Raw genomic sequence first — 24955 nt, 5'->3', positions numbered from 1 at the left:
TTTTCCCTATGAGGGCCAAATTGAGTCCTATGAAGTAGCTAACTAAACATGGTTTTACTGTTATCTCTAATTCGACCTGGGTACTCATCACATGAGAATCTTTGTAAGGATCATTCCCTGCCATCTGCAACTCCACCACTCAAGACCGTAACCATGAGATAAGAATGCAAGGGCCTCGAGTGCGAGTAGAGGTTCTCCTACCACCCTATGGATAGGCCCTGCAGGATCAGCTCTGTGCATTAAATACTAAAATCTAGAATTATATGTAAGGTTTTCTGTCTTCGTTTGTGATTACTAGAAGGAGTGATTTTAAGGAATTTAATACCATAAAAAAAAACTTCAACACAATTCAAATAATTAAACAATAAATTCATTTTGATTATAATTTTTCATGTTGAACATACTGCTCTCTTGATTTTTTGATTGTATTCTTAAATATACATATGTTACTAAAAAACTAAATTAGAAGGGATCACATATCAGGAACAACGTAACTAAGTTTTTATTTATTTGAGCACTATTCTGAGCATATGTCACAAAACTAAATGACTCCGTTATGATATTGTGGCCTAGCTCATAATAAGAGTAGTTGAGGAAGTACGGGTGGATATCTACCATGTTTTTCAATTTTTGAGAAAATTGCAGTTATTTTATTCTATCAGTAGTACATTCAGCCGCTTACAGTTTTTTGGAAGTGATGTGAACTTTTTTCCACTAGGTGGCAAAACAAACATACTGTGAAATGCTGAAGATATACGCCAATACATTTGTTTTCTCCCCAGTTGATTATATAAAACTATGGTGTTCCACTGCTGAGACATGTCTAACAGATGTAGGCAAAAATGAATACGTCTGATTTTTCATTTATGTTGTGGAGTCAGTAGTTTGTATGCATTAAATGCTTGCCAATACAATTACATGATCTATATACTTACTGATCCACCAAACATCTGCCATTATTTCACCCCACGACTATGTCGTCGAAGTGTCTTTGCCCACAATGCAAACATTGATAGCTAGGGGCGTTAGTAGCGGGAGGTGGTTCTGTACAGATCTCTGGTCACTTAGAGAATTGTGTACAGTTATCTCCAGAATGATCTTGACACCCTGGAGAGAGTTCAGAGGAGGGCTACCAAAATGGTAAGCAGAGGCTAAGATGCAATGTACAGAAGTTTGCTTTACTGAGAGTGGTAGATGAGTGGAGCAGCTTCCCAACAGATGTCGTAGAGGCTAAGGTAAGCAGCTACCTAAATGAAGAGCCATAGGGACCCTTTGGACCATGTACCACAAGGCTTTAACACTGTCGCAATATGACTTTAACACTCCGCCATGAATAAGCAGTGCAACTTTGGGTGCAATATCTAGTTAGAAAAGGGTCAACGACAATCTATAAAATGAATAAGTGAATTTGGACTACATTACATTGTACTTATAGAGAAATGACAGATTTCACAGCACTAGTATGATAAAATGAGATGGGGCAGGACAAAAGGGATGTGGATGGAGGCTGTATGATAACGTAAAAAAAAAAAATACATCCAAAGCCAAGAGCCAATTTTCTGAGGACCTGTTCTTCAAAAAGAATCTCCACAGATCACAAGGTAACCCCTTGATTCTTGAAGGAATAAAATGTGCAATATACCCTAACTTTCAAACAAAACAATCAACAGAAACGTTGGTTAGTCCATCTTCACCATATATATTTTAATGCTTTTTCTTTTATTTTTACTGTTTACTGTCATGTACCATTTTTACAATTATTACAAAATTACCCTCCCTCAAAAAAATACTACCGCAAATTCTCCTTTCCTATACAGACTGTAACTAGTACTTGGACTCTGGTTTGGCATGAAGCCCCAAAAGTGGTCAATGCCAGCGCCGGTGACCCTCGTCATTCCTTCTATTCTCACCTTTCCCACCATGTCACCTGAAACCATTTTCGAAGTCTTTTCAAAGCAAGTGCTTTCTCTATGCCTGTCTCTAAGCCTTCCATTCATTATTTAGAAATGTGATCTTTTCTTTTTTTGTTTGGCTAGAAATGTGGTGCTGAAGGTGAGAGGTGTCCCACAGTTCTCATTGTTACAGATGTTTAACTCAAGTATGACAGTCTTTAAACTTTGGGTAGTTGGGTAGCTGATATATGAAAATATTCTGGAGAAGCTGTTCTTACTTACCCACAAAGTACCAGAAGGATGGCTTATTATTATTATTTAATATTATTACATTTTACTTAAGAGTGCCAACAGATTCCATATCACATTTACAGTGATGGGAGCCTTTCTGGTGGCGAGCCTAGTTGGCCCAGTATGATGAATACAATTTTCAAATATGGGTATTCACTAAAATTCGCTATATCAGGGCTCTGTACAACCCTAGATGCTCACCACCCGGGTGAGTGCAGTCGCCCTGCACCAGGCCCTGTCCTCACAGAAACCCAAAGGGGTCCTCTTCTAGCCTAAGCTGGTACCATTAAATGCACAGAGCACTTAAATTGCTTGAGTTCCCTGTGCAAGTTTAATTAATGGCGGTGGAGCTTGCAGGAGCTGAGTCATGCTTGGTTAATGGGGAATTTCTCTTGGCTCCAGTGGTACATGGTTATATGGGTACAAAAACATAAAACACGTAGACACAATATTTCGGATAATAAAGGCTGTGGTGTTTTATTTACCTTATAAACACACACATTAAGTAACATCATAAGACTTGTTTAACAATCTTTAAACACAAAGTCAAGGGCTTAAACCCGGGGGATCACCGCTATAAACTAATTCCGCCCTGGCAGTCTGAATGTTGTTCTTTCCCTAACTTTAACCCCCTTTCCTTCATTAGAAAGGTTACTAATTCCTCGATAAAAAAGCACAGCAGAATTAATAAAAAGTCTGACATGGGGGGGTAGCTTTCAAGGTAGGTTTGTCCCTGGCAAAAATGGACCCTAATGTTGTTCTGCTACATTTATGCCCAAAACACAGCCAACTAGAAATATCTTCCCTACTTCAGTTCACTACCTACACAAGTTCACTGACTTGACAAATGCCTACAGTCTGCTATTACCCCCTGCAATGTCCAACCGCCACATGATGCCCTGGTCCTAGATGACCGAGTCTTTTCAGTTTAGTTCATCAGGTGGACCCTACTTTCAATATGTCCCTGAGGGTTTATAGGATGTATACTGCGTGTGCAAAGAACGTTGTGTGATAATGGAGTATTAGTGATATGTTAGTACTGTGTGGAGATACATAATCTTGTTTTGCTTGTGTATGCCTCTAGTGTGCGTTGTAAGAATTGTTAAAGCTTCCTTGTTCTTTTTTAAAATGTTCTTATTTGAAACTGTAGATATTGATCCCTGAAATTACCTTCTGTAATTCCACCTAAAGTCTGAAAGGAATAGCCAGACAGCACAGGTCAAGGGGGTGAAGTTAAAGCTTTTTGATTATCTTCCACGGTCATTATCCTCTTGGAGAAACTGATGGAAGATGTGAAATTGCTGGCATGTTACACAAATGATCAGGCATGTTTATGTCAGTAGGATTCTTCAATGATCAAAAGCCACAGCTGCAATCACTCGTTCCTCAATATAACAAGGGGATGTCAAAGTGAAATACATGTTCAAAGGAAAGCTCTTCACAATTTCTAAATATATTCTCATTGCTAGGTCAACAACATTGTACTTGACTTTCACGCTCACCGTCCTTATGTGTGTATTTATTCAGGTACAGAACTTCTTAGCCATAGACCCTTTTCCTAATCACAATTAAAAAGGTGACTGCACCGAGACTCTTCAATGTCTTCAATAACTTATTGCCCTTCTAGAACGCAAGGGGTTAATTCTCCAAAGAAGTCTTTTTTTCTGCATTCTTACAGTTAAGCACATTGGAGATAATTTATTTTACAATGGGAGGGCACTTTCTGGATAACAATTTACTCCAGCTTCCCCTCCTTATAGAGAAACAATTATGCCTGGTATAAGCTGAAAGTGAGATTCAAACCGGCTTTGAAAAGAAATACCCAGAGGAGATTCTGCAGTTTTGTGCAAGTAAAGGGCATTTCCTACAAAAGCTGCTTTCAACCAAACCTCAAGAGAAACCCCCATTGGCAATTCTGTTCAAAAGACGCAGGTAACCACGTTAACTTGTCCTAACTTGTAATTTGAGGAAGGCAGACACAAATTGCATTAATGATGAAACTGGAATTTTACACAGTACAGAAGAAACAGGACGCATCGGGATATGTAGCGTATAAAAGAAACAGGACACATTGTGATCTGCTTATTTAAGCGGAACTATAGATAAATGAATGAACCTTTAATAAAATTCCTGCATAGGCTCATCATAGCAGAAGAGGTTGTGCTTATTTCAACAGTTTTCTCTTGTTTTTGGAGAGATTGTCATAGTGCTTAATGCAGAGAAAAACCCAAGGAGCAGGAGTTCTGTCTATGCAGAATTAGTCATTTAGTTCCTAAAAAAGGAGGGGACAAGACCACCGCATGTGGAGAGAAGTGGCTTGGAGTCTGCTACTTAAGTCTGTATTTTTATGTACATCAGACTCACACCAGGTGGTGATTAATGTATACTATACGATGCCTAAACGGATGTTTTTCTGTATGGTACACTATTGACATTTTCAGATTTTGCTATCAGTTTGTTATGATGTAGATCTGGCGGTGTATTTAGGTTCTCTGGTGCCCTAGGCCTGACAAACTCATGCTCCTCCTAATTTTAATTTGCTCCACTTTTTACTGTCCAGGCCACACCTCTTTCATGGTAAACCCCACCCTTTTATCTTTGGATCCCACCCCTCCTCTTCAGGCTCCACCTTTTCATCTGAAACCCACCTGTTCCTCTCTGTGTGTTAAGCATGGATATGGAGTACCTTGTTTCAAATGTTTTATCTTTTATTTTAAGAGATAATAAGCTTTAATCTAAGATGATCACAGATGCTCACATTTATTGAAATAGAATGATGGGAGCATAATGTGTGTAACAGAAACTGCTGTTACTGTACATTCACACACCATTTGCGGCATACACACAGTAGTGTCATATTTGTCCCCAAACATCTTGTCTTTGACATCTTTGTGCCCAGCTTAACAGTGTCAACTTTGAGCCCAAGCAGTTTGTCTATGAGATCTTTGTACCCAAGCAGCTTAACGGTGCTAAGCCACCCTCACACACTTATACAGATACCTTCATGCTGGCACACACACACACATACGTACATGCTCACATGCGAACACTTATACACTAACATACATACAGTTATACATGCATACTCCCTTCCTTCGGTTCTCCTTCCTTCCCTCACTCACCCCATTACCCCAAGCTGTGAGCGCTCTCACATTTAACCGCAGAGTCACGTAACCGTGTGTTAAATGATGCTTCTACTTGGATGGGGTCTGCCCCAGATGTCACTCAGCAGAGGAGAGCCACATTAGGACAGGGGTGGTGGGCTGCCCCTGGGCCGGTCCAAAATTGCTCACATAGGGCTGGTGCAATGTGGACCAGCCCTTTGTGGACAATTTTGGACCGGCTCAGGGGCAGCCCGTTCCTGTGTGCCATTTGGCACCCCTTGATGAGAGGTACCTGTCCACCCTTGCACTTCCATAAAAGGGGCGGAGCTTCCGGGCACCCCCCCCAATTGGAGGAAAGAGTGAAAGGCTGTCGTCTCTCTTTTTTACAAATCGATCCAGAGTGACCCTCCAAGACCCACTCTCTGTAAAGTGCCACCCTAGGCCACGATACAGCCTTGGCTCGGTGGGCACTGTGTATTCTGGAATAGCTTGGGCTATTAGGAGTAAAATATATAAATAAATAGCTTAAATAGCTCAAAGCAGAATATTTTTCTCCTTAAATGTTATATTTTGTAGTTTAGTATAAAGTATGCAATGTTCATACCTGAGAACTTTCCAAGGCTAGCTACCCTGAGCTCCCCATTACTGCTTCTTATGGGAGGCAGAAAGGGGGCTTGCCAGCGACACATGGGTGGGGCTAGATATGCATAGGTGCAATGCTATCTCTAACTAGAGTCTAAAGGGGTGGGTGCGACCAGGGTGGGAGTGGGCAGGACCTGGCAAGGGAGTATATATGCTCCTCCTTCATTTACACACTAAGACATTAAGTCAGAGCCCTGGAGATGCAGACATTGCCAGCTCTTGCATTTAAGAATGCTGCTCCTCATTTAGCATGATTCCTTAAATTCACCAAGGGACTTTTTTGGGGGGATCTCTTCATGTCAAGTCCCAACACTTAGCTGGGGTAAACTAGGTGCGCTGGTTTACAGAGGTGTTAAATTTGGCATTCGTCTAAAGTTCAGATTGTACTGATCAGATGCAGTGCACCCCCAAAAAAACTGATGCTAGTAAAAGTTTAACTTTTTTTCTTTAAATAAGACAAGATTACAGCATTTAGCACTCCTAACAAAGCTAACTAATTTTGAGTTGTTTTCCCACTACTAGTACCCTTCCTAAGAATCATCTAGACCAAAGATCTTAGGCATTACATGGCCTTAAAGTTGTCCTGTGAGTTGTCTCTTGATGCTTTTGTCATCAACCACATGGTGTGTCAATATCATGCTATGGTGATTGAAGTCTTCTCCATTGAAACTTACTGAGTTTACCTTGGGTTAGAACTCTCTGTCCCTGTGGATTCTGCTTTAGGGTTTACAGCTCCTATATGCCTCATGATGGGAGCCTTAAATTCACACAGAACCATATTATCATATTATTTTCATGTTATTTCAACTGCCGCAAATACTAGGAGAGGTGGGAGGGAAATTTTGATGCTAAGGGAGGCAAATATTGCAATGTATAGGGAGATGTGGGATTGGGGTGAGAGATATTTCATGAAGTTTAGGGAGAGGTGATGATGGCGTGGCAGGAAGATGATAAGAGATTGAAGGGGCAGAGAGAGAAGGGACCAAAGAGAGAAAAGGCAGAGAGAGAGAGGGGGAAGTAGATAGACAGAAAAGGGGAAAGAGAGAGAAGTGTGGGATTTTAGGGCACGCCGTTTCAACAACCGGCACATACGCTAGAATGGTATATATTTGCATACATGACTTCAACTTTTATAAGTCCTACGACCGTGAGCTACAACCGTGAGCTACAACTCACATCAAGTTCATGTGATATTTTAAAAGCATGATTGAAGCTGCAGTACACAGATGGTAGAATGCTTCAAAAATCTACTGAACATCTGAACAGGTGCTTACTAGATAATACTTGCCACAAAAAGGCATGAACTCTGGAAAGCAGACAGGATCTAGAATGGGGTTTGCCAACACATAGCTATCCAGCTGCTGCTGTCTTGCAAAAAACAAAAAATGTGTGTCATGTACATTAAGGGGTTAACCCCACTCCAGCTTTCAAGAAGGTGTTTCTGTATGTGCAATCTGGGAAGCATAATGTTTAACAGAAAAAAATACAAAAGCAAATAATTTTTTTAAATGACTGGGAGATGATCTAAGCTCTAAATAGTGCATACAGAGTAAAGGTAAATAGTACATCGCCCTAAAATGCCTGTAATACCAATCTGAAGCCAACGGGTTAAGACATCCACCTGACAATAGTATTTCTAAAAACAAATTCCTTCCTCCTGTTGTCTCCCCCACCCCCTCTTAACAAAAACTGGAAGGAGACAGTGGCCATGCATTCCATCCCTAATCATAGACTCATTTCAAAAGCTGCTTCTGACACAAGCGAGATGTCTGAATGGCACCGACAGGACAGCTGCAAAGCAGCAAATCCTCTGACCGAGCAGAACAGTGTACACAGAGCAAAGCACTTTGATGTTATTTCCAGTAACATTTAGATCCATTTCTTAAGAGACAGGGGTGGTAATTGGATAGTTGACCCAGAGGAAAAAAAAGGGAAATCATTCTCAGGTCTCCTCTTCAAAAAGTAAATATGACATAAAAGAAGTGTCTTGTTGGTGACAAGAAGCCATGGGTTCTTTTAAGTGGTGTCAGAGTAAGACTTCCGGAACTCATCCAAGTGAGGGATCAGGCCTACATATAGGCAATGCGACTTGATGTACAGGGTCTGACAAATTAGTGTGCACTCTTCAGTGTCTAGTTGCAGTCCTGAATAGTGTCATGCTGGGTAGCACAATATAATAACCCTGAGGCCCAGTGACACGTTATTTCGTGCTGGGCACCTTCCAGCTCTATTTAAAAATTCTAGGAAATCTGACGCTAAAAGATCTTTTAATTGGGTGCTCAGTTAGCCCAAATATAGACTGGCACTAAACATTCCTATTTTTGATATTCTCATTTAAAGAGTTACTTTTTCCTGTCTACAGGGGTAGCTTGCCAGGGTTCCAGCCCACTATTTAAGATTTTTACAAGTTGAACTCGAGGGGCAATCAAGATACGTTTCTCTAATTAAGCTCACGTCATACTAACCCAACAAGAGACAAATCAGACGTCTGCAAATGCTAAATTATACAACTGTTGGCATTTGTGATTGTTATGGAATGTACTTAAGTTTTAGCCGAGTAAGGACTCAAACACTAGTGAAGTCTCCTTAAAGCTGTCCCCAAATCCCATGTTTTAGAGATCTGTATGGTTTACGTATTACAATTAGCAACCTGTGTTACAGATCACCTTATGTATACCATTCAGAAAGATATCCTTGGCATCACGAAACGTTTTCAGAAGAAGGTGAAGTATTAGTCCCATTCAAGGTCCTAGCATAGAATTGCATGCCATTGTCTCAGGGAATTTCCATCAAATTATCATCATTGCTTTTTTGTTAAGCTACTGGTTGCTGATTTAGAGAGCCTTTGTCAAGGTCGATGAGGAAAACTGAGAGAAGCTCAGGTGAGGAAACAGACTGCTACCTGCCTTCTAAACTAAAGTATCTCCAAAACAATTACCCTCCGCTAACAAGATGTAATTTAAAGAGTGAAACAAAATTAATATTAATGTTCATTTTATCAAGGTGGATAACAAATCAACTTTAAAGGCAAACAGTAGCTTGAAATCCTAAAGTGAAGGCAGGGAGCAACACTAGGGAATATCCACGAAAATGCTGGTCAGGGGTGAAGGCACGCTTGAAGGAAGAAGTAAAGAAAGCATCAGATTTTTGTCAAAATATCTCATAGAATACTGTGTATTCATATGGGGAAAATAAAAGCATTCTGTAAAATGCGAACAAGTGAATCTTGGTTTTTGCCCATGGGGCACCAATTATCAAACATTGTAGCATGAAGACATTTTTTTTTTATTCTGCACAAAACCCAGATGAGGGTTGTTCATATAGCCGCATATTTTTCCGATTATTTTGTTCTTTCCAGTACAATCAATTGTTTCAAAGCACGCAAACGAGTGTTAAGTCCCCCAAACAATATATGTATATTTTTATCTAAATGCCATTTCATCAAATTAATATAGGCATAGTCTGGAAATTTGCCAGATATCTCTGTGTCCATGAAGCCCAAAACTGACAACGTAACGAGAATTATACTCTACCTACACAAGCTGCCTGCATATTATGCGGAGTCATTCGCTGATATTTTTGAATATTGTTGTTACTATTAATTTGGTTAGGCCCTCCTGCCGAACGACTTTACCATTGATTTTAAAACCATCTTACGAAAAAAACAAACCATAATCACATGATCACATAATTCTGATGAAGTTTCAATATTAAGATAGTCTGTGACTATAAAGCCATGGACTACTGGGTCTTGTTAAGTCTTCTATTATCCACTGTCAAGAGGTCTACAGTAAAGGAACCCTGGTGGCAGACCAGGATCTGGAAAAAGGGGTTGCCAACTAGTAGCTATCCAGACACTTCCAAGCTGGAAACTCTAGTTTCTCACCAGAAGGTAACCTAGTTCTACATACTCCATATTAACCGTTTTGTTTTATATGTTGTAGCACACATGCACACAATTTCACTTTGCCACATTTGAATCGACAGTCTTGTGTGATTTGAGCAGCCATATGTGAACTGAACTGAAAGATGGTCAATTCACCGATCAACTTTCAGCAACACTCTGCCTGGTTTTCTTTGTACAATTTAATTTATCTGTGTGGTAACTAAAAGAGGCTTGATAAAAAAATGTGTATTTAAAAAAATAAAAAAGGAAAAAGAGTAAATACAGGGTTTCGCCCACACTAAATTCCCCTATATAATATGGTACTGTAAAGTGTAAACTGTTGTATGTTTACCACTTTGGATACAACTGATAAGTCTGAGGGTTACTTCCAAAAATATCTGTTTAATCTCAAAAGTTGATGGTATTTTGCATGAATCATTTATAAGGATGGAACCTATTAAGGAAAAAGGTATATGCTGGGGGTCCTTGTTTGATCAAAAACACTGGTCAACACAAACTTCTGATACTTGATGCTTAATTTAAGTCTTTCATTCATAAGCAAAGTAGAATTTATGGAATACAGGCATACCCCACTTTAAGGACACGTAACCATTCTTGTTTTACATACACTTGCTTTGGGAGAATGGACACATAACAACATAACTCCGGCACTTCAGTTCCTTTTGTCGCGCGCCTTGGGTGTCTTGTGAGTGTTTCATCGTGGAAATGACGTGACGATTGCAGTGTAGGACATGCACTGATAAGTGAAAAAAGGTAGTGCTTCACTTTAAGCACATTTTCATTTTACATACATGCTCTGGACCCCGTTGTATACGTTAATGTGGGGTGTGCTTGTAGTGTGATGCAGTGATATGATCTTAAGAACAACAACAATAATCAGATTTTTTCTGTTCTTATAACAATTAAACAGCAAGAAAACACAGTGAAATCATACTAAAGAGAGAGAAAGGGAAATCACTGAATCGATTTTATGTGTAAAATTGACAAATACTTTCAAAAAAGACATAAATGGATCCAGATAAAATAAATTTAGGTCTTAACAATGAGCTGAATTATTCCGAATGGATATAAATACGGATGTTCCGGAGATAGGGCTATAACAGGTTATCTGGTTGCCCCATAATCATGAAAATCCATTTCATGCACCATTACAGCCCATCCATGCATGTTCAAGGGCAGCACACAATCCTAGACTGCATTAGAGTATCCAATCATTCTGGGAAATATCGTCAGCTCTAGAATGAAAAGACTCCTCGTCTAGTTTGGTTCATGTTTGGACGGCTTTTGTTTATGTTTGTCTTTCTCAGGAGATACTTTGCATCGAGACTTGTGTGCACATGAAAAGAAACCATCACCAGGAAGGCTGCCCATTGTGTATTTCTTTGTACTTTTCCCTCTGGTGCCTCTTATTTCTGTTCTCAATAGAATAGAAGTTTATAAATAGAATAAAAAATAAGAAAGGCCTGAAGATAAATCAGACTTCCTTTCAAACACGGGAGACCCCACCAGACAGGGCAGGGACGATTGCATGAGTCTGCAGCAATATGCTGTGGTTCTTTTAATCCCACCCTAACCGCATGTTCTCCTTGACCTGATATTGACAACAAGATCTCATACAGCTTTTTTGGACTTCCTCTTGACCTTTTTGTTGGGGAATATTTATGGTTGAATGTGCCTTAATGCATCACCGCACTGTAGAGATGCAGAGGTCTAGAAGCCCATGTAGATGTTGGATAGTCCACGTCCACTGTTCATGATTTGTTGATTTTTATTGACAGCCATCTTTAAACAGAGGTGGCAGGAGTTTCCCAGTGTAGCCCTGCAGTGTTGAAAAGTTCTTTAAAAGTGCAATTTATTCTCCAACCAAAGGGTTGCGGTCATCATGTAGACTCTTAATTTTCTTTGGGAAGATGGAGATGGATGTAGAAGGCTTGTAGAATATACTCCAAATTTCTCCTGCAGACCCTCTGTGACAACTATCCAAGCCTGTGGGTGAAGGTAATCGAGGAGACCTTGAAGAAAAATGCAAGGTGTTAGTGAGAAATGATCTTGTATATTTCCAGTCTAACCTGGCAATTTCCAGTATTTTATCCTTTCGTCCAACAAGCGGTAATCCTTGAGTTTAACACACAATGTCCAATATTGGATAATGACCAACAGCACAGTTATGTATATAAATGAACAACATCGCTTTTTATGTCACACTAATTACCAATACTAAATTAAAAGAGCTTTTGGAAATAAATATATTCTTTCTGACCTTTACAGTTATTTCTGAATGTATTGTATGCTTCTTCACATTTAAATCTAAATCATGCAGTGATACAGTATCCTTAAAAACCTCTAGCCCTTGTTTTGATCTGACACGAGGGAAGTTCAGAACAGCAAACTGTCCCCTATAGAACTAAAACACTTCGCAAGACCCTAGCTCAAGTCACCTTTACGTAACACAGGGAAAGGTCTACCTGTATGACCTTTCCACGGCATTTTGGTCATTCAGATAATTATTTTATGGAAAACGTATGCAGCAAACCTCATTATGGTTTAAGGGTCTTTATGGTACTCTAGATACATAACATTTTGTCCATTTAAGGATAAGTTGCTCATCAAAATGTTTTCGCTGGTGTGCATGAATAAAACACAGCTTAATTACTATACACTTACTTCATTGTTATGTGTAAAAGTGCTTTAGCCAAAATAGCAATAATCGTCAAAATTAGAAGGGCTGTAAGTGCATAGACTGTCCAACCTGTTAAAAAAAAAAACAGAACGATCGTGAATAAGCATTTTAAAAACAATGATCAAAATAGAGAATAAACAGACTGAAAAACTTTTGATTGAAACAGTATTATAATTATATAGAATTATTATTAACTCCTTGTGTTGTAAACTGTAGTTGTAAGGAATGTTCATGCATTAATATAGATATTATATGTTATTTGCTTATTGCTACTGTTAAGCACGCAAAGCTATGAGGCTGGCTAGATTACAGATGGTACCATATTTTGAACATTACACAAAGTTTTGAGAAGATTAGGCAACTTTATAGGTTTATAAAGTTTCAATAATGTTAAAAAGCTGGAGGTGCCTAGAGATACAGAGCTCAGTGAGTTCACTAGTTAAATAGCAAAAGTTCTCCATAGTGATTGTGGGTTTGTTGACAAATTTGCACAGGTTAGCACTGATCTCACTAGGGGATTCCAACATGTCTACAAACAAGTAAGCCTTGTGAAGAGGTCAGGGAACACCCCAATCTTAAAAACAGTCTCAATCATGCAGGGTAGCATTCGGTACATGTGGCTGCTTACTAGAGAAGCCCAGAGAGATGTATTCTTACATGTACACACAAAGCCCTTATTGGGGTTTTTTAATCCTTTCTGTGTCGTAGGCCTCAGTAACACATGACTTTCATTCCTCATATGCGCCCCACCATAGTTGGTGACCAAAATGGAGGCTGGGACTCTTCCCAGTGGATGCTGAACCAAAATATCAGTTATGGTGGTGAACAGTGTTCTAACCAGCCCTCAGAATGGTGGGAAATTCCTTACCTGGCATATGCCCAGTTGGCCGGCTTGGGCTTGTCGTAATGACATACAGAATTTTTGATGATCGAGCTGCATTGATGCTGAGGTTGGTTGTTTGTGTGATGAGCTCTGTCTGCGTCTGGTTGCTGAGTGCCTTAGGCTTTTCCACGGCTCGCTCCATGAATGCTGTGCCGAAAAAAAGCAAGCCAGATGTTAGAAGGCACAGGAGAGTACTCTTGCTAGATGTTCTATAGTACAGACTCATTATACGCATCACTCATAGAATGTCTTAAAGCAATATTAACAGGTGTTGATAAACTAACAGCTTAGTACTTTTTATGAGATAAATATATAATATACTTTTAGTAAGAAGACCAAAACAGCAAAAAAGATATGTCCCTATATATATCGTCTTAATATTTTCATTTTCTTAATCGCTTTCCCATTATTCTACAGCAAGTGCAAAAAGTTGTCCAAACTTTATTAGTTTTCAAAATAACCATGCTTCCGTCCTTTCTAAACACATAAAGAGCACCTGAATATGTTTTGGCTGACATGTCTTGTGCATGAACTTTGTAATTAAAAGCTTTGCAATTATTTTATTTTCCCGAGTTATTAGAAGCTTGTTCAAACTCATTTGGATGAGGACCATGGAGAATTGGCCAAGTTTGTTAGGTTATGGGGTATATGAAAACCTAAGGGCAGAAATCATTGCAATCAAAATATAAACAATTGAATTGTATATATATATATATATATATATATATATATATATATATATATATATACATATATAATAAACTAAATTGTGTGGATATATTTCTATATTGAAAAATACAGGGAATAAAAATACTATTCAATTTTAGCAAGCGGTAAAATATAAATAATAAAACAAGAACTGAAAAGAATTTCGGAGCGCCAAAGTGCTTAGTTTATTTTCTACCTACTATCCATATCTCATAGTTATATTCAGATTTGTCAATTTTTAAGTGGTCTATGTAGTTTTCCTCACAGCTACACATACACAATGTTTAACGATGTAATTCGGACATAACTCATTTTGTTTCTGGTAATACAAATACAAATTATCATTAAAAGTGTTCAATTGTTTAAATTGGTATCATGTAGACCCTTTTCATACTTTAATGATTAAGTCAAGTTTTGTAACTTCATTGTAACATATGAATAATAAAATATAAATAATGTTAATGCCATGCTAGTCATGGCTAAATCAGCTTTGTGGGCGCTATCTCCTATAGGATTTAAATTAAATAGGTTACGTGGGAATGCCTGTGTATAGAAGGCTCATAGAAGGTTATAAAACTTCTGTTTCTTACTCAAACATTTTGTGCAAACCGAAAAGTACATGGAAACCGACCTGCTAAAAGACACCAGGTGGGCCTTTAAACAGAGTAGAGAGATATTCATGGTCGGTTGAAAATGTGGAATGTTACAGTTCTATTGAATCTGGGATCATTCTGCTGTCTTCATACAAAAACACCCTTAGATACCAGACAATAATGCCTTCTACAGCTGCCTGCTTCTTTTTTATAGGTAGGGAGGGGCGCATCGTCCAATAATTGACAGTATAATAGAGAACATTCTGAATGAGAAGAGAAACTGTATACCTTGGATGCCACTGGAATTCTCCAACACAAGATACGTTAGTATCTCACATGTATATTCTTACAGTAGTTGAAGCCTGACGAATTTGGCTACTGTGTAATGTCTGATTCAACAGCTGTTGATATATCCAAAAGGAACCATGTCCCTGTTCCCTGTACCAGTCATGGTAATTAATTATTGAAGAATCACAGTCAAACTACTCACTCCAGATGCTGCTTTAACAAGTAAAGAGCTAGGTTATCCCCAGATGTGCATAGAACTGGTCAAAATGTCACTGCGACTCCACTAAAGGGTGAAACCAAGGTTACAGTTTCCACTTTGTCTTTCATTGGCTTTGGAAAAGTGTATTCCAATGCTACTGTTGTAAAAGCGGTAGAGATGGTCACTCCATAATGAACCAGTTGGTAATATGGGTGATTACACACTTTAAAGGGCATCTTCAAGGAACGCGTTGTGTAGTGGCTCTTTAATCAAGCACCAGAGTGAGTGGTTTAGTTTACTTTTACTAAAAATACCAATATAAAATAAAGAGTAGTCTAGGAGAAAATGCCCACCAACATTATGGACCTCAACAACAGGCGATACCAATTCAAAATAAGGTTTATAACTCAAAGAGTAGAAGGTTGGACAATTCCTACCTTGGTAAACCAGAGCAAAGCCTTGAGCCTGATTGACACGATCAGAGAAGAAATAAAGAATAACATAGTCAAGCGAGATGTTGAATGAGTGTGTAGGGTGGTTTCTTCCATCAAACCGCACCAAAACCTGCTTAGTGTAACCGTCCAACAACTCAACCATATCTCTAGAGTCTTTGATGTCAAAAAAGGTGAACTCAAAGTGGATCACAGATGCGCCTGGAATCTGAATGGTCCAATAGCAAGCTTTTCCCGTTCCGTAAGTATCTGGAAAATCTGGTGAGTAGATTACAGCAGAATCCATTGTGTAATTTCCACCGCAGGCACCAATCAGTGCTATGAACACAAAAGAAATTAAGATGTTAATTCTTTATGAAAACTGGAACAATGCAAGATAATATTACATTTAAGCCACGGGTACTTGTTTAGGGGAAAAAAAAGATATTGTATAGATTTTAAAGGCAACTGAACACTCTGGGTACCATGTTGCACGCCCATCTTCTGCACAGAGATTTAAAGTTGCTGTTCCATTTAGACAAAACATTTGTTTTACCTTCTGGCACATAAATAAATTAAAATAAACCTTAGCAGTTCAAGAATTGTATTATTTCCAGTGAATGTTTAGTTATATAAGAACAACCCAGAAATACATAAGAATTGTTTTCTTCAGTTGCAGCAGCCTAGCAGTACCCGATTCTGTGTCACATGACAAGTGTTACCAGCTAAAATGATGAATAAGGCAAATTTTACATTATTATAACAAATATTTCTGGGAAGAGTTTGGACATTCAACAGCACTAGGAATTATACTTGTAATGCTGCATTTAGTTGCAAAAGTTCAGCAGAGAAGGTGGAACTGCAACTTTAAAAAACAAAATGAGCATTTGTCTTAAAATGTAGAACGCTCATGCAACAACTTAACATACTTTTTTGTTTTATCGTTTCACCCTTTAGTATTTTAGAAAAAAAATATTTTTTCCCAAAGAACAGGCAAAGTTTGTGTTATTTTAGCTTTTGCTCATTAATGAGATGTTGACAAATGGTACCTAATGACAAACAGTCTGAGAAGTACTGTGTGTACCCTCCACTGTGAGGCATGCATGGTTTGCTTCATTTTAATTCAATTAGTGAGGATTTCTAGTTGTGACAGCAAGTGTTACAATAACGTGGTCAGCTGGATTCTTGGTCTGTCACGGTACAGATACACACTACAAAAGCATGTACTGTATAAGGGGGCTACCGAGCATGGATGTCTGCAAGAAGAATGCAAGTCAAATCTTTAAAGCCTCATTTGAAGAGCATTTAAAAACTAAATAAATGCTATATACATTTAAAATTCCAGACTAAACAGCATCTAACCTTCACTTGGCAAAAAAAGTTGCCCAAGTATTGTAAAATCTGAGTACACGACATGTATCACTTTATCAATGTTATTCCGAATAAGACCTTAAAAAGGTTGGAGGCAACCTCACCTTGACATTTTTACTCTGCAAAAACAAGGCTTTTTATGTTTTTGTTTTTTTGAAATCTCAGAATGTATGCAAACTTGGCAGAAATGCCAAAAATGTTGATGGCAATTACCGAAATTGGATTGTGTGAGATCCGAGCCCCATCTACATCTCATGTAAGCATTCAAAGGTTTAAGACCTATCAACAACACTTTTCTGTAACTATGACATTTTAGCAATAGTTCATCTGCTTTATTATTGGATGTCATTGGATGTTTGCACAGCACACCAATAGAGGCCATTATTCACTAAATCCTAAATTAAGGTGAAATACACAACAATGGTATGTGTAATGAAGGGTTATGCCCAGTAATGGGTGCATTGACCCTGCGTAATGTGTAGTTATGGTGCTCCTAGATGTGCACTGAAAAAAAATTAGACTGGAGAACAAGGTGGACTAATGTTCTCCCCCTTGGCTGCTTATTTTTGAGAAACTTCTGCCACCAGCTTTTATTTTCTTCCTTAGAAAAGTCTACATATAGCTGTGAGGCTCTGTGAAACTCACAGATATGATTAATGGGCAGGATGACCTCGGAGACATTTCGTCTAATCTATGAACTTTAACACAACTGATTCCTGTTAGTGTTAATACATTCTAGGCCGAACTGGTGACAGTATTGTTGAGAAGCTGGTGTTCAAAATATGCTTCTGGCCAAATACATTACTGGGATGTTTAGCTGTTCTTGAAACCAGACTGGAAATTGCCGTCTTACCCCTTTATTCAGGCAATTATTAGACAAAATGATGATGTCATGAATAGGATACATTTTTTGTGAATGGGGAATGCTGGAAGACAGATGTCAAATGTCAGAGGCATTACAGGATATTAATGACTGAGACAAAACAGACAAGAGAAATGATAAATAAGAGAGCAAAGCTGGTTCACACAAAGAAAACGCAATATATTACGCCCCATTTTGCCTCCTTCTGTAATTAAGTGGAAGACAGGGGTCATCAGAAAACGCCTACAGAGAAACGGTTATTAGTGATCACTACCATTTTACATCTAGTGCAAATAGCTTGCAAGAAAACTCTGAGCTGAAGCCCAAATCAAGTTAGGTGGTAATTATATTTGGTCAAAAATCACAAAGTAATTGAGGAATGACTGTGGATAACCAGTGTTCTGCTTTCCACCTCCATAAAAACCCTAGACAACAAACTTCTGTTTTGCTCCCATTCTCCTGCCTTCAAGGCTCCGAACCCGTGTCTAAATTCAGAGGCGCATACTTGACTTCCCGCAAACCGAGGGTGTGTGTGACCACAGCTGTGTCCTTTTCCTCAAATGTTCTTTCACAATTTGACCTCTAAGTACACAATGGGCTGCCCACTCAGGCTAACAAGACTGCATCACATTGTTCTCAAAGACAGGCTTTACAGAAACGGAATCAAGAAGCAATAAATGTTTATGAGAAATGAGGGTACATTTCTGCCACACACAAATGTGTCATTTGGACAATGCCCTCCGACAAATCACATCAGATTCTAGCCCCTAAAACATTCCTAGCTGGCGTGTTACAATGATAGGAGAACCACTTTACACAAATATTTGCCATGTATTTCTGTAGACATTTTTATATGTCAATCTAGATCGGTAAACTTAATCCACATCATGTACTAATCCACTTCCTACTGTATTGGCGATACATCTTAGGGCTGACATATAAAAATACTACGGTAATACAGAACCTTTATTAATTCCAGAGACATTCCACATCCATTATTTAATGCACAGGATAGCCGAGTGTCACTTATTTTTGGTGGGGCTATATGGCACACAAGATTGTCTTGTTAATTATTTACAAGAGAAACAAACAAGTACAATCTGTTTATCAATCTTCAGTATTACAAACGTATCCAGCTCCGTTACATACAAATCTAATTGGATACACAGTGACCACAGATCATTCACTATGGGTCTAAAACATAGACGGTGTAACTCAGAGGGTAAGACTGATGCCAAGTGAGAGATAAGTAGGGTTATCCAAGGAATGTGGAACAGCCACCGGAAACTTTAGTGAGACCAACGTTCCCCTTAATCCCAAACCAATTCCTACCTTTACCTTGTATATGTACAGATACCCGTGAAAATCTTTAAGAGTGCAGAAACTGTATAGGTAGTGGAAGTCCCTAATCCAAAGCAAAAGCTCACTGAATTAGATCAAACATTTGTGCCAACCAACCAACTAATGGGGTTTATTTCATTTTTTAGGATCTTTGAATCTATCCCTGTTTCCTCCCCTGAGGTTCCTCTTTTCTAAGCAATGTTTGTTGTATCACAGTGTTCTACAATAAATGCAATGGCATTCCTGCGAATCCTTCACTAATCACGAGTATCCCTCTTTCATTTAATAACTGGAAGACTATGATAGAGGGGTCACTTTAAAGCATATATTAAAAGTTATGATGTTCGGGAATAATAACACTACTTCTGTTATTCTGCATGTACAATCTGTAATAATGGGGCTGCTTCACATTTTAACGACCAAATTCCAGCATGGATGCTTTATGTTCATGTTCAGTCTGTTTAAACAATGCAGGTAGCCTTGAAATGTGAACGTCCTTCTTGGGCTAAGAATAGGATTGTAATGCAATATTAACTAATGGATTGTGAGAAATGTCAGAGCTAGATAATATAAATCAGAATAGTAACATTACTACTGATAGATGGTGAATTCCGAAAGTGACAGTTTCCCTTAAAGGATCTCGAAACATCCGTTCACATTTCTTATGTTATGAAATATCATTGCTCATAAATTCGGTTAGTCTCTCCCCTCCATCTTCATAGGGGAACCCTAGACAGGTACTGGTAATTAAGTTGCTAATCTCTTTGTGATACATTTGGGCAGCAAAATAAATGGCAGCAAAGCTTTAGCTCCACTGCTCGGCTTGGGACCTGTGTTTATTGTTCTTAATTATGTTGTTGTTTGTTTATCCACTGCTCATCATTGTCACTGAAAGGGTTAATACGTGCAAATATGCCATAGGAAACTTCAGACCACTACACATATATTTCTTTTAACTCTAAGATATATTCCGCGAGTCTCGGACTTCCATCCATTTCCACACATAATCTTACGCACTAATCTCACGTAACACGATTTTCTTGTATCCTTTTTCTGCCCAGGAAGCAGCTGTTCCAGTAGCCTTGAACTTTTTAATGTTGGCCCCTCCGATGGAAAATGGTAATTGTTTGATACACCGACTTGTAGCTATTAATGACATTTTGTCTGGACTGCTCCAAGTTTTGTCTGTTTTTAGCCATGATGATGGACAGTGTGGCAGGATTTCCTTGCGTCAACTCCTTCTATATTTTATGGATAGAGATGTCCATTTCAAAGAGCCCATGTTTTCCGAAATGTGTTTTTAGCCCTTAAATTGTATATTAGAAAAATGCTAACATATGCATAGATTTTTGTTCATGTTTTTGGAGTCACCCTAGAGGATCACAAACCTACAGAGGTATCCTGCAATTTTCCAACTGAAATTGTTATTAACCAGCTGTTAATATAGCGCAGTAAATATATAGAAACCTATAAAGCCTTAACTTACTCCTATAAGTATACACTCATGGAGACCTAACAGTCTATCCTACACATTCACTATACATGTATTCTCACTATACAGACCCCACTCAAACATACCTCCTGATACTTAAGACAAAATGGGACACTTTTTTAGGGTCAATGGTTAGAGGTGCGATTGGCTGGGAGGGTCGTACCGACATTTAGTTATATGCCTGAGACCTATGTATAGATATGTCTTTACTCGTGTAAGTACATCATTTAGAAGAGCGGTAATGTATTTTGTTTACACAGTTTAATTTATAATATTTACTTTTTTTTATATGTACATTATTTTTACTTTTAGGGCTGCAGAACACTGTGATATCAACAAATATTCTGAGCTCCTAGAAAAATGGGACTTCAGGGGAAGAAAGTGGAGCAAAGGGATTCCAGGCCCAAAGAGGGACTGTTTTTCCTAAAGAGGGACTCTTGGGAGGCACACTCACCCTCTACCCCACACCCTCACTAAAAACTACCGAGACCACATTACAGACTCTCTTCCTATTCTCTTATCATATATATAATGTGTATACACAAATAGTGTGTGTTTATATATATATATACACACACACACACGTGCACATTTACTGACTTATTAGAAAGATCCAGAAAAGAATATACAGAGATTTGTAGACAAGGGTTTCAGGAATCTTGTATGAAAATGAAGTGTTCTTGGCTTCCGAGAAGTAAAGCTCCCTTTTGTTTGGATTATGCGTGGAACAGCCCCTTAAAGAGTAAGAGAAAGAGCCATCCCGGTGATTATAGGGCTTGTTTGTGGTCCGACGGGCTGTGGGTGCATACAAACAGACAAACATGATGGCTTATTCAGGCCACCCAGCCAGCATTTTTTATGTCTCCCGCATTGGCAACGTTTCAGTGGGCACGACTGCGTCAAGCTGGCACTCAGACATTGTGTTTAAGACATTATAAATTAAAAAAGTAAACACATGATCCCTGCCAGTGTGCCCTCAATGACCTCTCAGATGTCTCTGCATCTCTGCCATTTCATTTTCAGCTATTTTACATCTTTGGGAAGCAGAGTTTTGAAATGACAACTCAGAAACGTTGGACCTGCTGCAAGCAGCTGTTGGTCTGGATGCCAGGCTGGTGACATAGTCTTTTGTTGGACAATTGTCCTAGAGGCTCTGCCCTTTTATAAGTTTACACACAAGATCTGTGTGATAATGCTTTTTCTCACACTTAGTTGCTGGTGCATTTGAACCCATGCCAAGCCTAGCTAGGCTGCTAAGAACCTCACAGCATTGAAAAGTTCAAGGCTGTAGTTGCCTCACTTCGGGGTAACTTTGGGATGCTCTCATGCACAAAACAGGTTTCACTTAATTTTTCACCTTATTTTGAAAAAAAAAATATTTAGACACCAAATGAGGCTGGTCTGGCTGCATATCATGACAGTTTTTCTTCATGATGAAGCGGTAGACACGCGATGCCTACCATTATAATACACTTTGAGGATATGCTCTAAAATTAAGTTAGATTCATTTCAAAACCTATGTACGGAGTGAGGTGTATGTGAAATGATTGACCAGAGCCAGCAGGAAACTAAAATAGCGGTATAGAACTTTAAATCCGTTTCCAAAGAAATATTCATGAAACAAGCACAAGGCTACTAAAGGTTAATTGACACAGATTTATCTAAATATATCAAGTCAATTGTATATATCGATTTCGAGATGATGGACTCACAATCAAATAGAATAATTCGTCCGTCTCCTCCGCAAGGTTGTGTGTGATCCCCAAAGCAGACGCTGTTACATTCTGTGCTGGGCGTCTCTCCATGTTTTCTGTAATCAGCATTGTTGCCGCAGAAGCACGCAAAGCCCGATTCAAGTCCAGCAAACTGGTATAAAGAGATGAAAAAAGGCCAAAGTTGAAAAATAACAAGTTTACTTCAATTCAATAGACTAGCACCATGGTTTCCTGCTTTTTTGGGGCTGTTACAACCTATTACACAGAAAGTCTATCTAGAGCTCTCAAACTGCAATGTCCACAATTATTTCCAACCAATTGTAAGTATATTCTCTTATTCTCAGCGTTACATTAGTTAGAACAAAAATAGAGTGTTGAGAACCTTTAAAACTCACTGAAAAAGCACACCATTAATATATATCACATATATATATATATATATATATATATATATATATATATATATATATATATATATATATATATATTACATACAGCTCGTAATAGGTATGAGATATGTTCTTCTTTAGGATGAACCGGAGATCAGTTAGTGAAAAACAAATCATTATTGCTGTAGTCAATGTGAACCATGGATGGCGATGACATCAGTTTTCAGTGGCCCAGCTTATGTCAGATCAGAAACACTCAGCTCGGACAAGCTTTTAACCATACTGCAAATCTTCGTCTATGATGTTCCCAGTGTCTACTGTAGTTTTTGAATGCAGGTAGATAAAACCCAGATTGGAAAAGGCCCGCCATGTATTACCATACAGGCCATTATAACCTTGTTCACATGCCAGTTAACCAAAGCTTCAAATCAACTCAAACGTATAAAATAATTCCATACCACAGTTACCAATCTTCCCTCTGTACACAGTAAACACAATTTAAACAGTAACTGCACATCTGGGGCAAATGCTTCCAACCCTCATGTCTGACAAAAGTCATGTTAAATGCATTAAGATACAGTAGAAAACCTACCTCCTTTCAGTCCAGTTTATATTCTGGTCATCGGCGGCCATTAAAATGACACTACCAGGGAAAAAAAAGAAGATGCATTCAATAGTAAAAGTAATATAGCACAGAATCGCTTACTTGATTTTGTACACTTTATTTTTCCTCCCTGCCCCCCTTTTACATATAATTCAAGCTTTTGGGTGTCCCTTTCAATACAAGCTGTATCCACATTGCGAGAGAAATTCAACGTGGTGGTGAAATTACAAGGATGACTTGAGGACCTTTATATAACAATTTAATAACAAATTGGAGTAAGCGATTCTGAGAGTATAACTTCCCCTATTGAGTGCATCTTTTTTTGCTGCTAGTTTTCATTCTTTCGTGTTGTATAGCATTATTTCTGTAGCACCGCTACCAGTAGTTTTCAGGAGTTTACAGTTTACACAAGTGGTATTAGATGTTTATTAACACAGTAGGAGATATGATATTTTTATAGTATTTGGAGGACACCAACATACAGTTAAAGGGGCAACAGTGCATTTTGTAACGTATTTGCACACTCTCCCCAAAGGAAGAAGGGCAATCTGAGCCGATATCCATCCGGCATGATTGATGGCACAGTAGCCTTCTAAGGCCACTATCAAGGCAAAGGTGAGGGTTTCCCAGAGGAACATTCCTCAAGATAGACAAACTGGGACTGTTAATATTGCATTCAATAGAACAGTTCAAATTCTATAAGAAAGCGCTGGCTGATGTGCAGGAAAAGTCTAGGTGAATGTGATATTATATTCTGCTGGGCAGCGTCTAATCATGCAAGTTGTAACTCAACATATATATATATATATATATATATATATGTATGATGTCAAAAAATAGAGTATTGCAGAGTATGCGGTGATACCTTTTTTATTGGACTAACATAATATTAAAAAGACAAGCTTTCGAGAGTTATCCTCCCTTCATCAGGTCTGAAGCAATACTAATCAACATATATATATATATGTATTGAGATGCCCAAAGCCTATCATTGGGAACATTACTGGAAGGCCCAAGTATGAGAAGGTACCATAAGCTCTGCTCTGGTCAGTTCCTCCCAGTTCCACCGTCCTTCACACTTAGCAGGATACAATGAGCACAGCACTGACCTCTCTACATAGCATCTGCCAAGCTAAGGTAATGATGGATTCATAGCTCAGTCTTGTCTTAGATACATGGAAACATAGAATTTGACAGCAGATTAGAGCCATTCGGCCCTTCTAGTCTGTCCATTTCCCTGTTGTAAATCTTAGATCTTAATCAGTCCTTGGTCTTAATCAGTCTTGGTCAACCTCCTTGGGTGTATTGAATTTTTGCGTGTATTCATTGGTAAAATGGTTTGCTTCATACAACCTTTTTAACTAACAGATTATGCAGGACCTTCTAAACTTAAAATAACACTTTAGTCCTCATCACTGCATTTTTTTAAATTTATTTTATATATTATTTTATATATATTTCTGAAATGCATGTTGGAGTCTATTTTGCATGGACATTGGTCATGCATTCTTTAGCTGGTAATAATTTCTGAACTAATCCTAACTTAGGAAATGCAAAACTGTT

At 38.5% G+C, this 24955-nt stretch overlaps 1 protein-coding gene across 1 annotated transcript in view; it reads right to left on the bottom strand.

Moving 5' to 3' along the window:
• Positions 1–10790: 10790 nt before the first annotated feature.
• KREMEN1 (kringle containing transmembrane protein 1) overlaps positions 10791–24955 on the bottom strand; it is a 64035-nt gene continuing 49870 nt past the window's right edge. The window contains exons 5-9 of the mRNA XM_053473479.1: positions 22397–22550; positions 15625–15957; positions 13385–13546; positions 12501–12585; positions 10791–11848 (exon numbers count right to left, since the gene is read on the bottom strand). Coding sequence (XP_053329454.1) covers positions 11689–11848; positions 12501–12585; positions 13385–13546; positions 15625–15957; positions 22397–22550 — 894 coding nt within the window. The 3' untranslated portion in view covers positions 10791–11688. The remainder of the gene's footprint in view (positions 11849–12500; positions 12586–13384; positions 13547–15624; positions 15958–22396; positions 22551–24955) is intronic.

Source organism: Spea bombifrons, chromosome 1 (genome assembly GCF_027358695.1).
Source record: "Spea bombifrons isolate aSpeBom1 chromosome 1, aSpeBom1.2.pri, whole genome shotgun sequence".
Taxonomy (NCBI): Eukaryota; Metazoa; Chordata; class Amphibia; order Anura; family Pelobatidae; genus Spea; species Spea bombifrons.
Note: the sequence above shows the minus strand (reverse complement) of the source record. Positions and strands in the feature narration are given on the sequence as shown.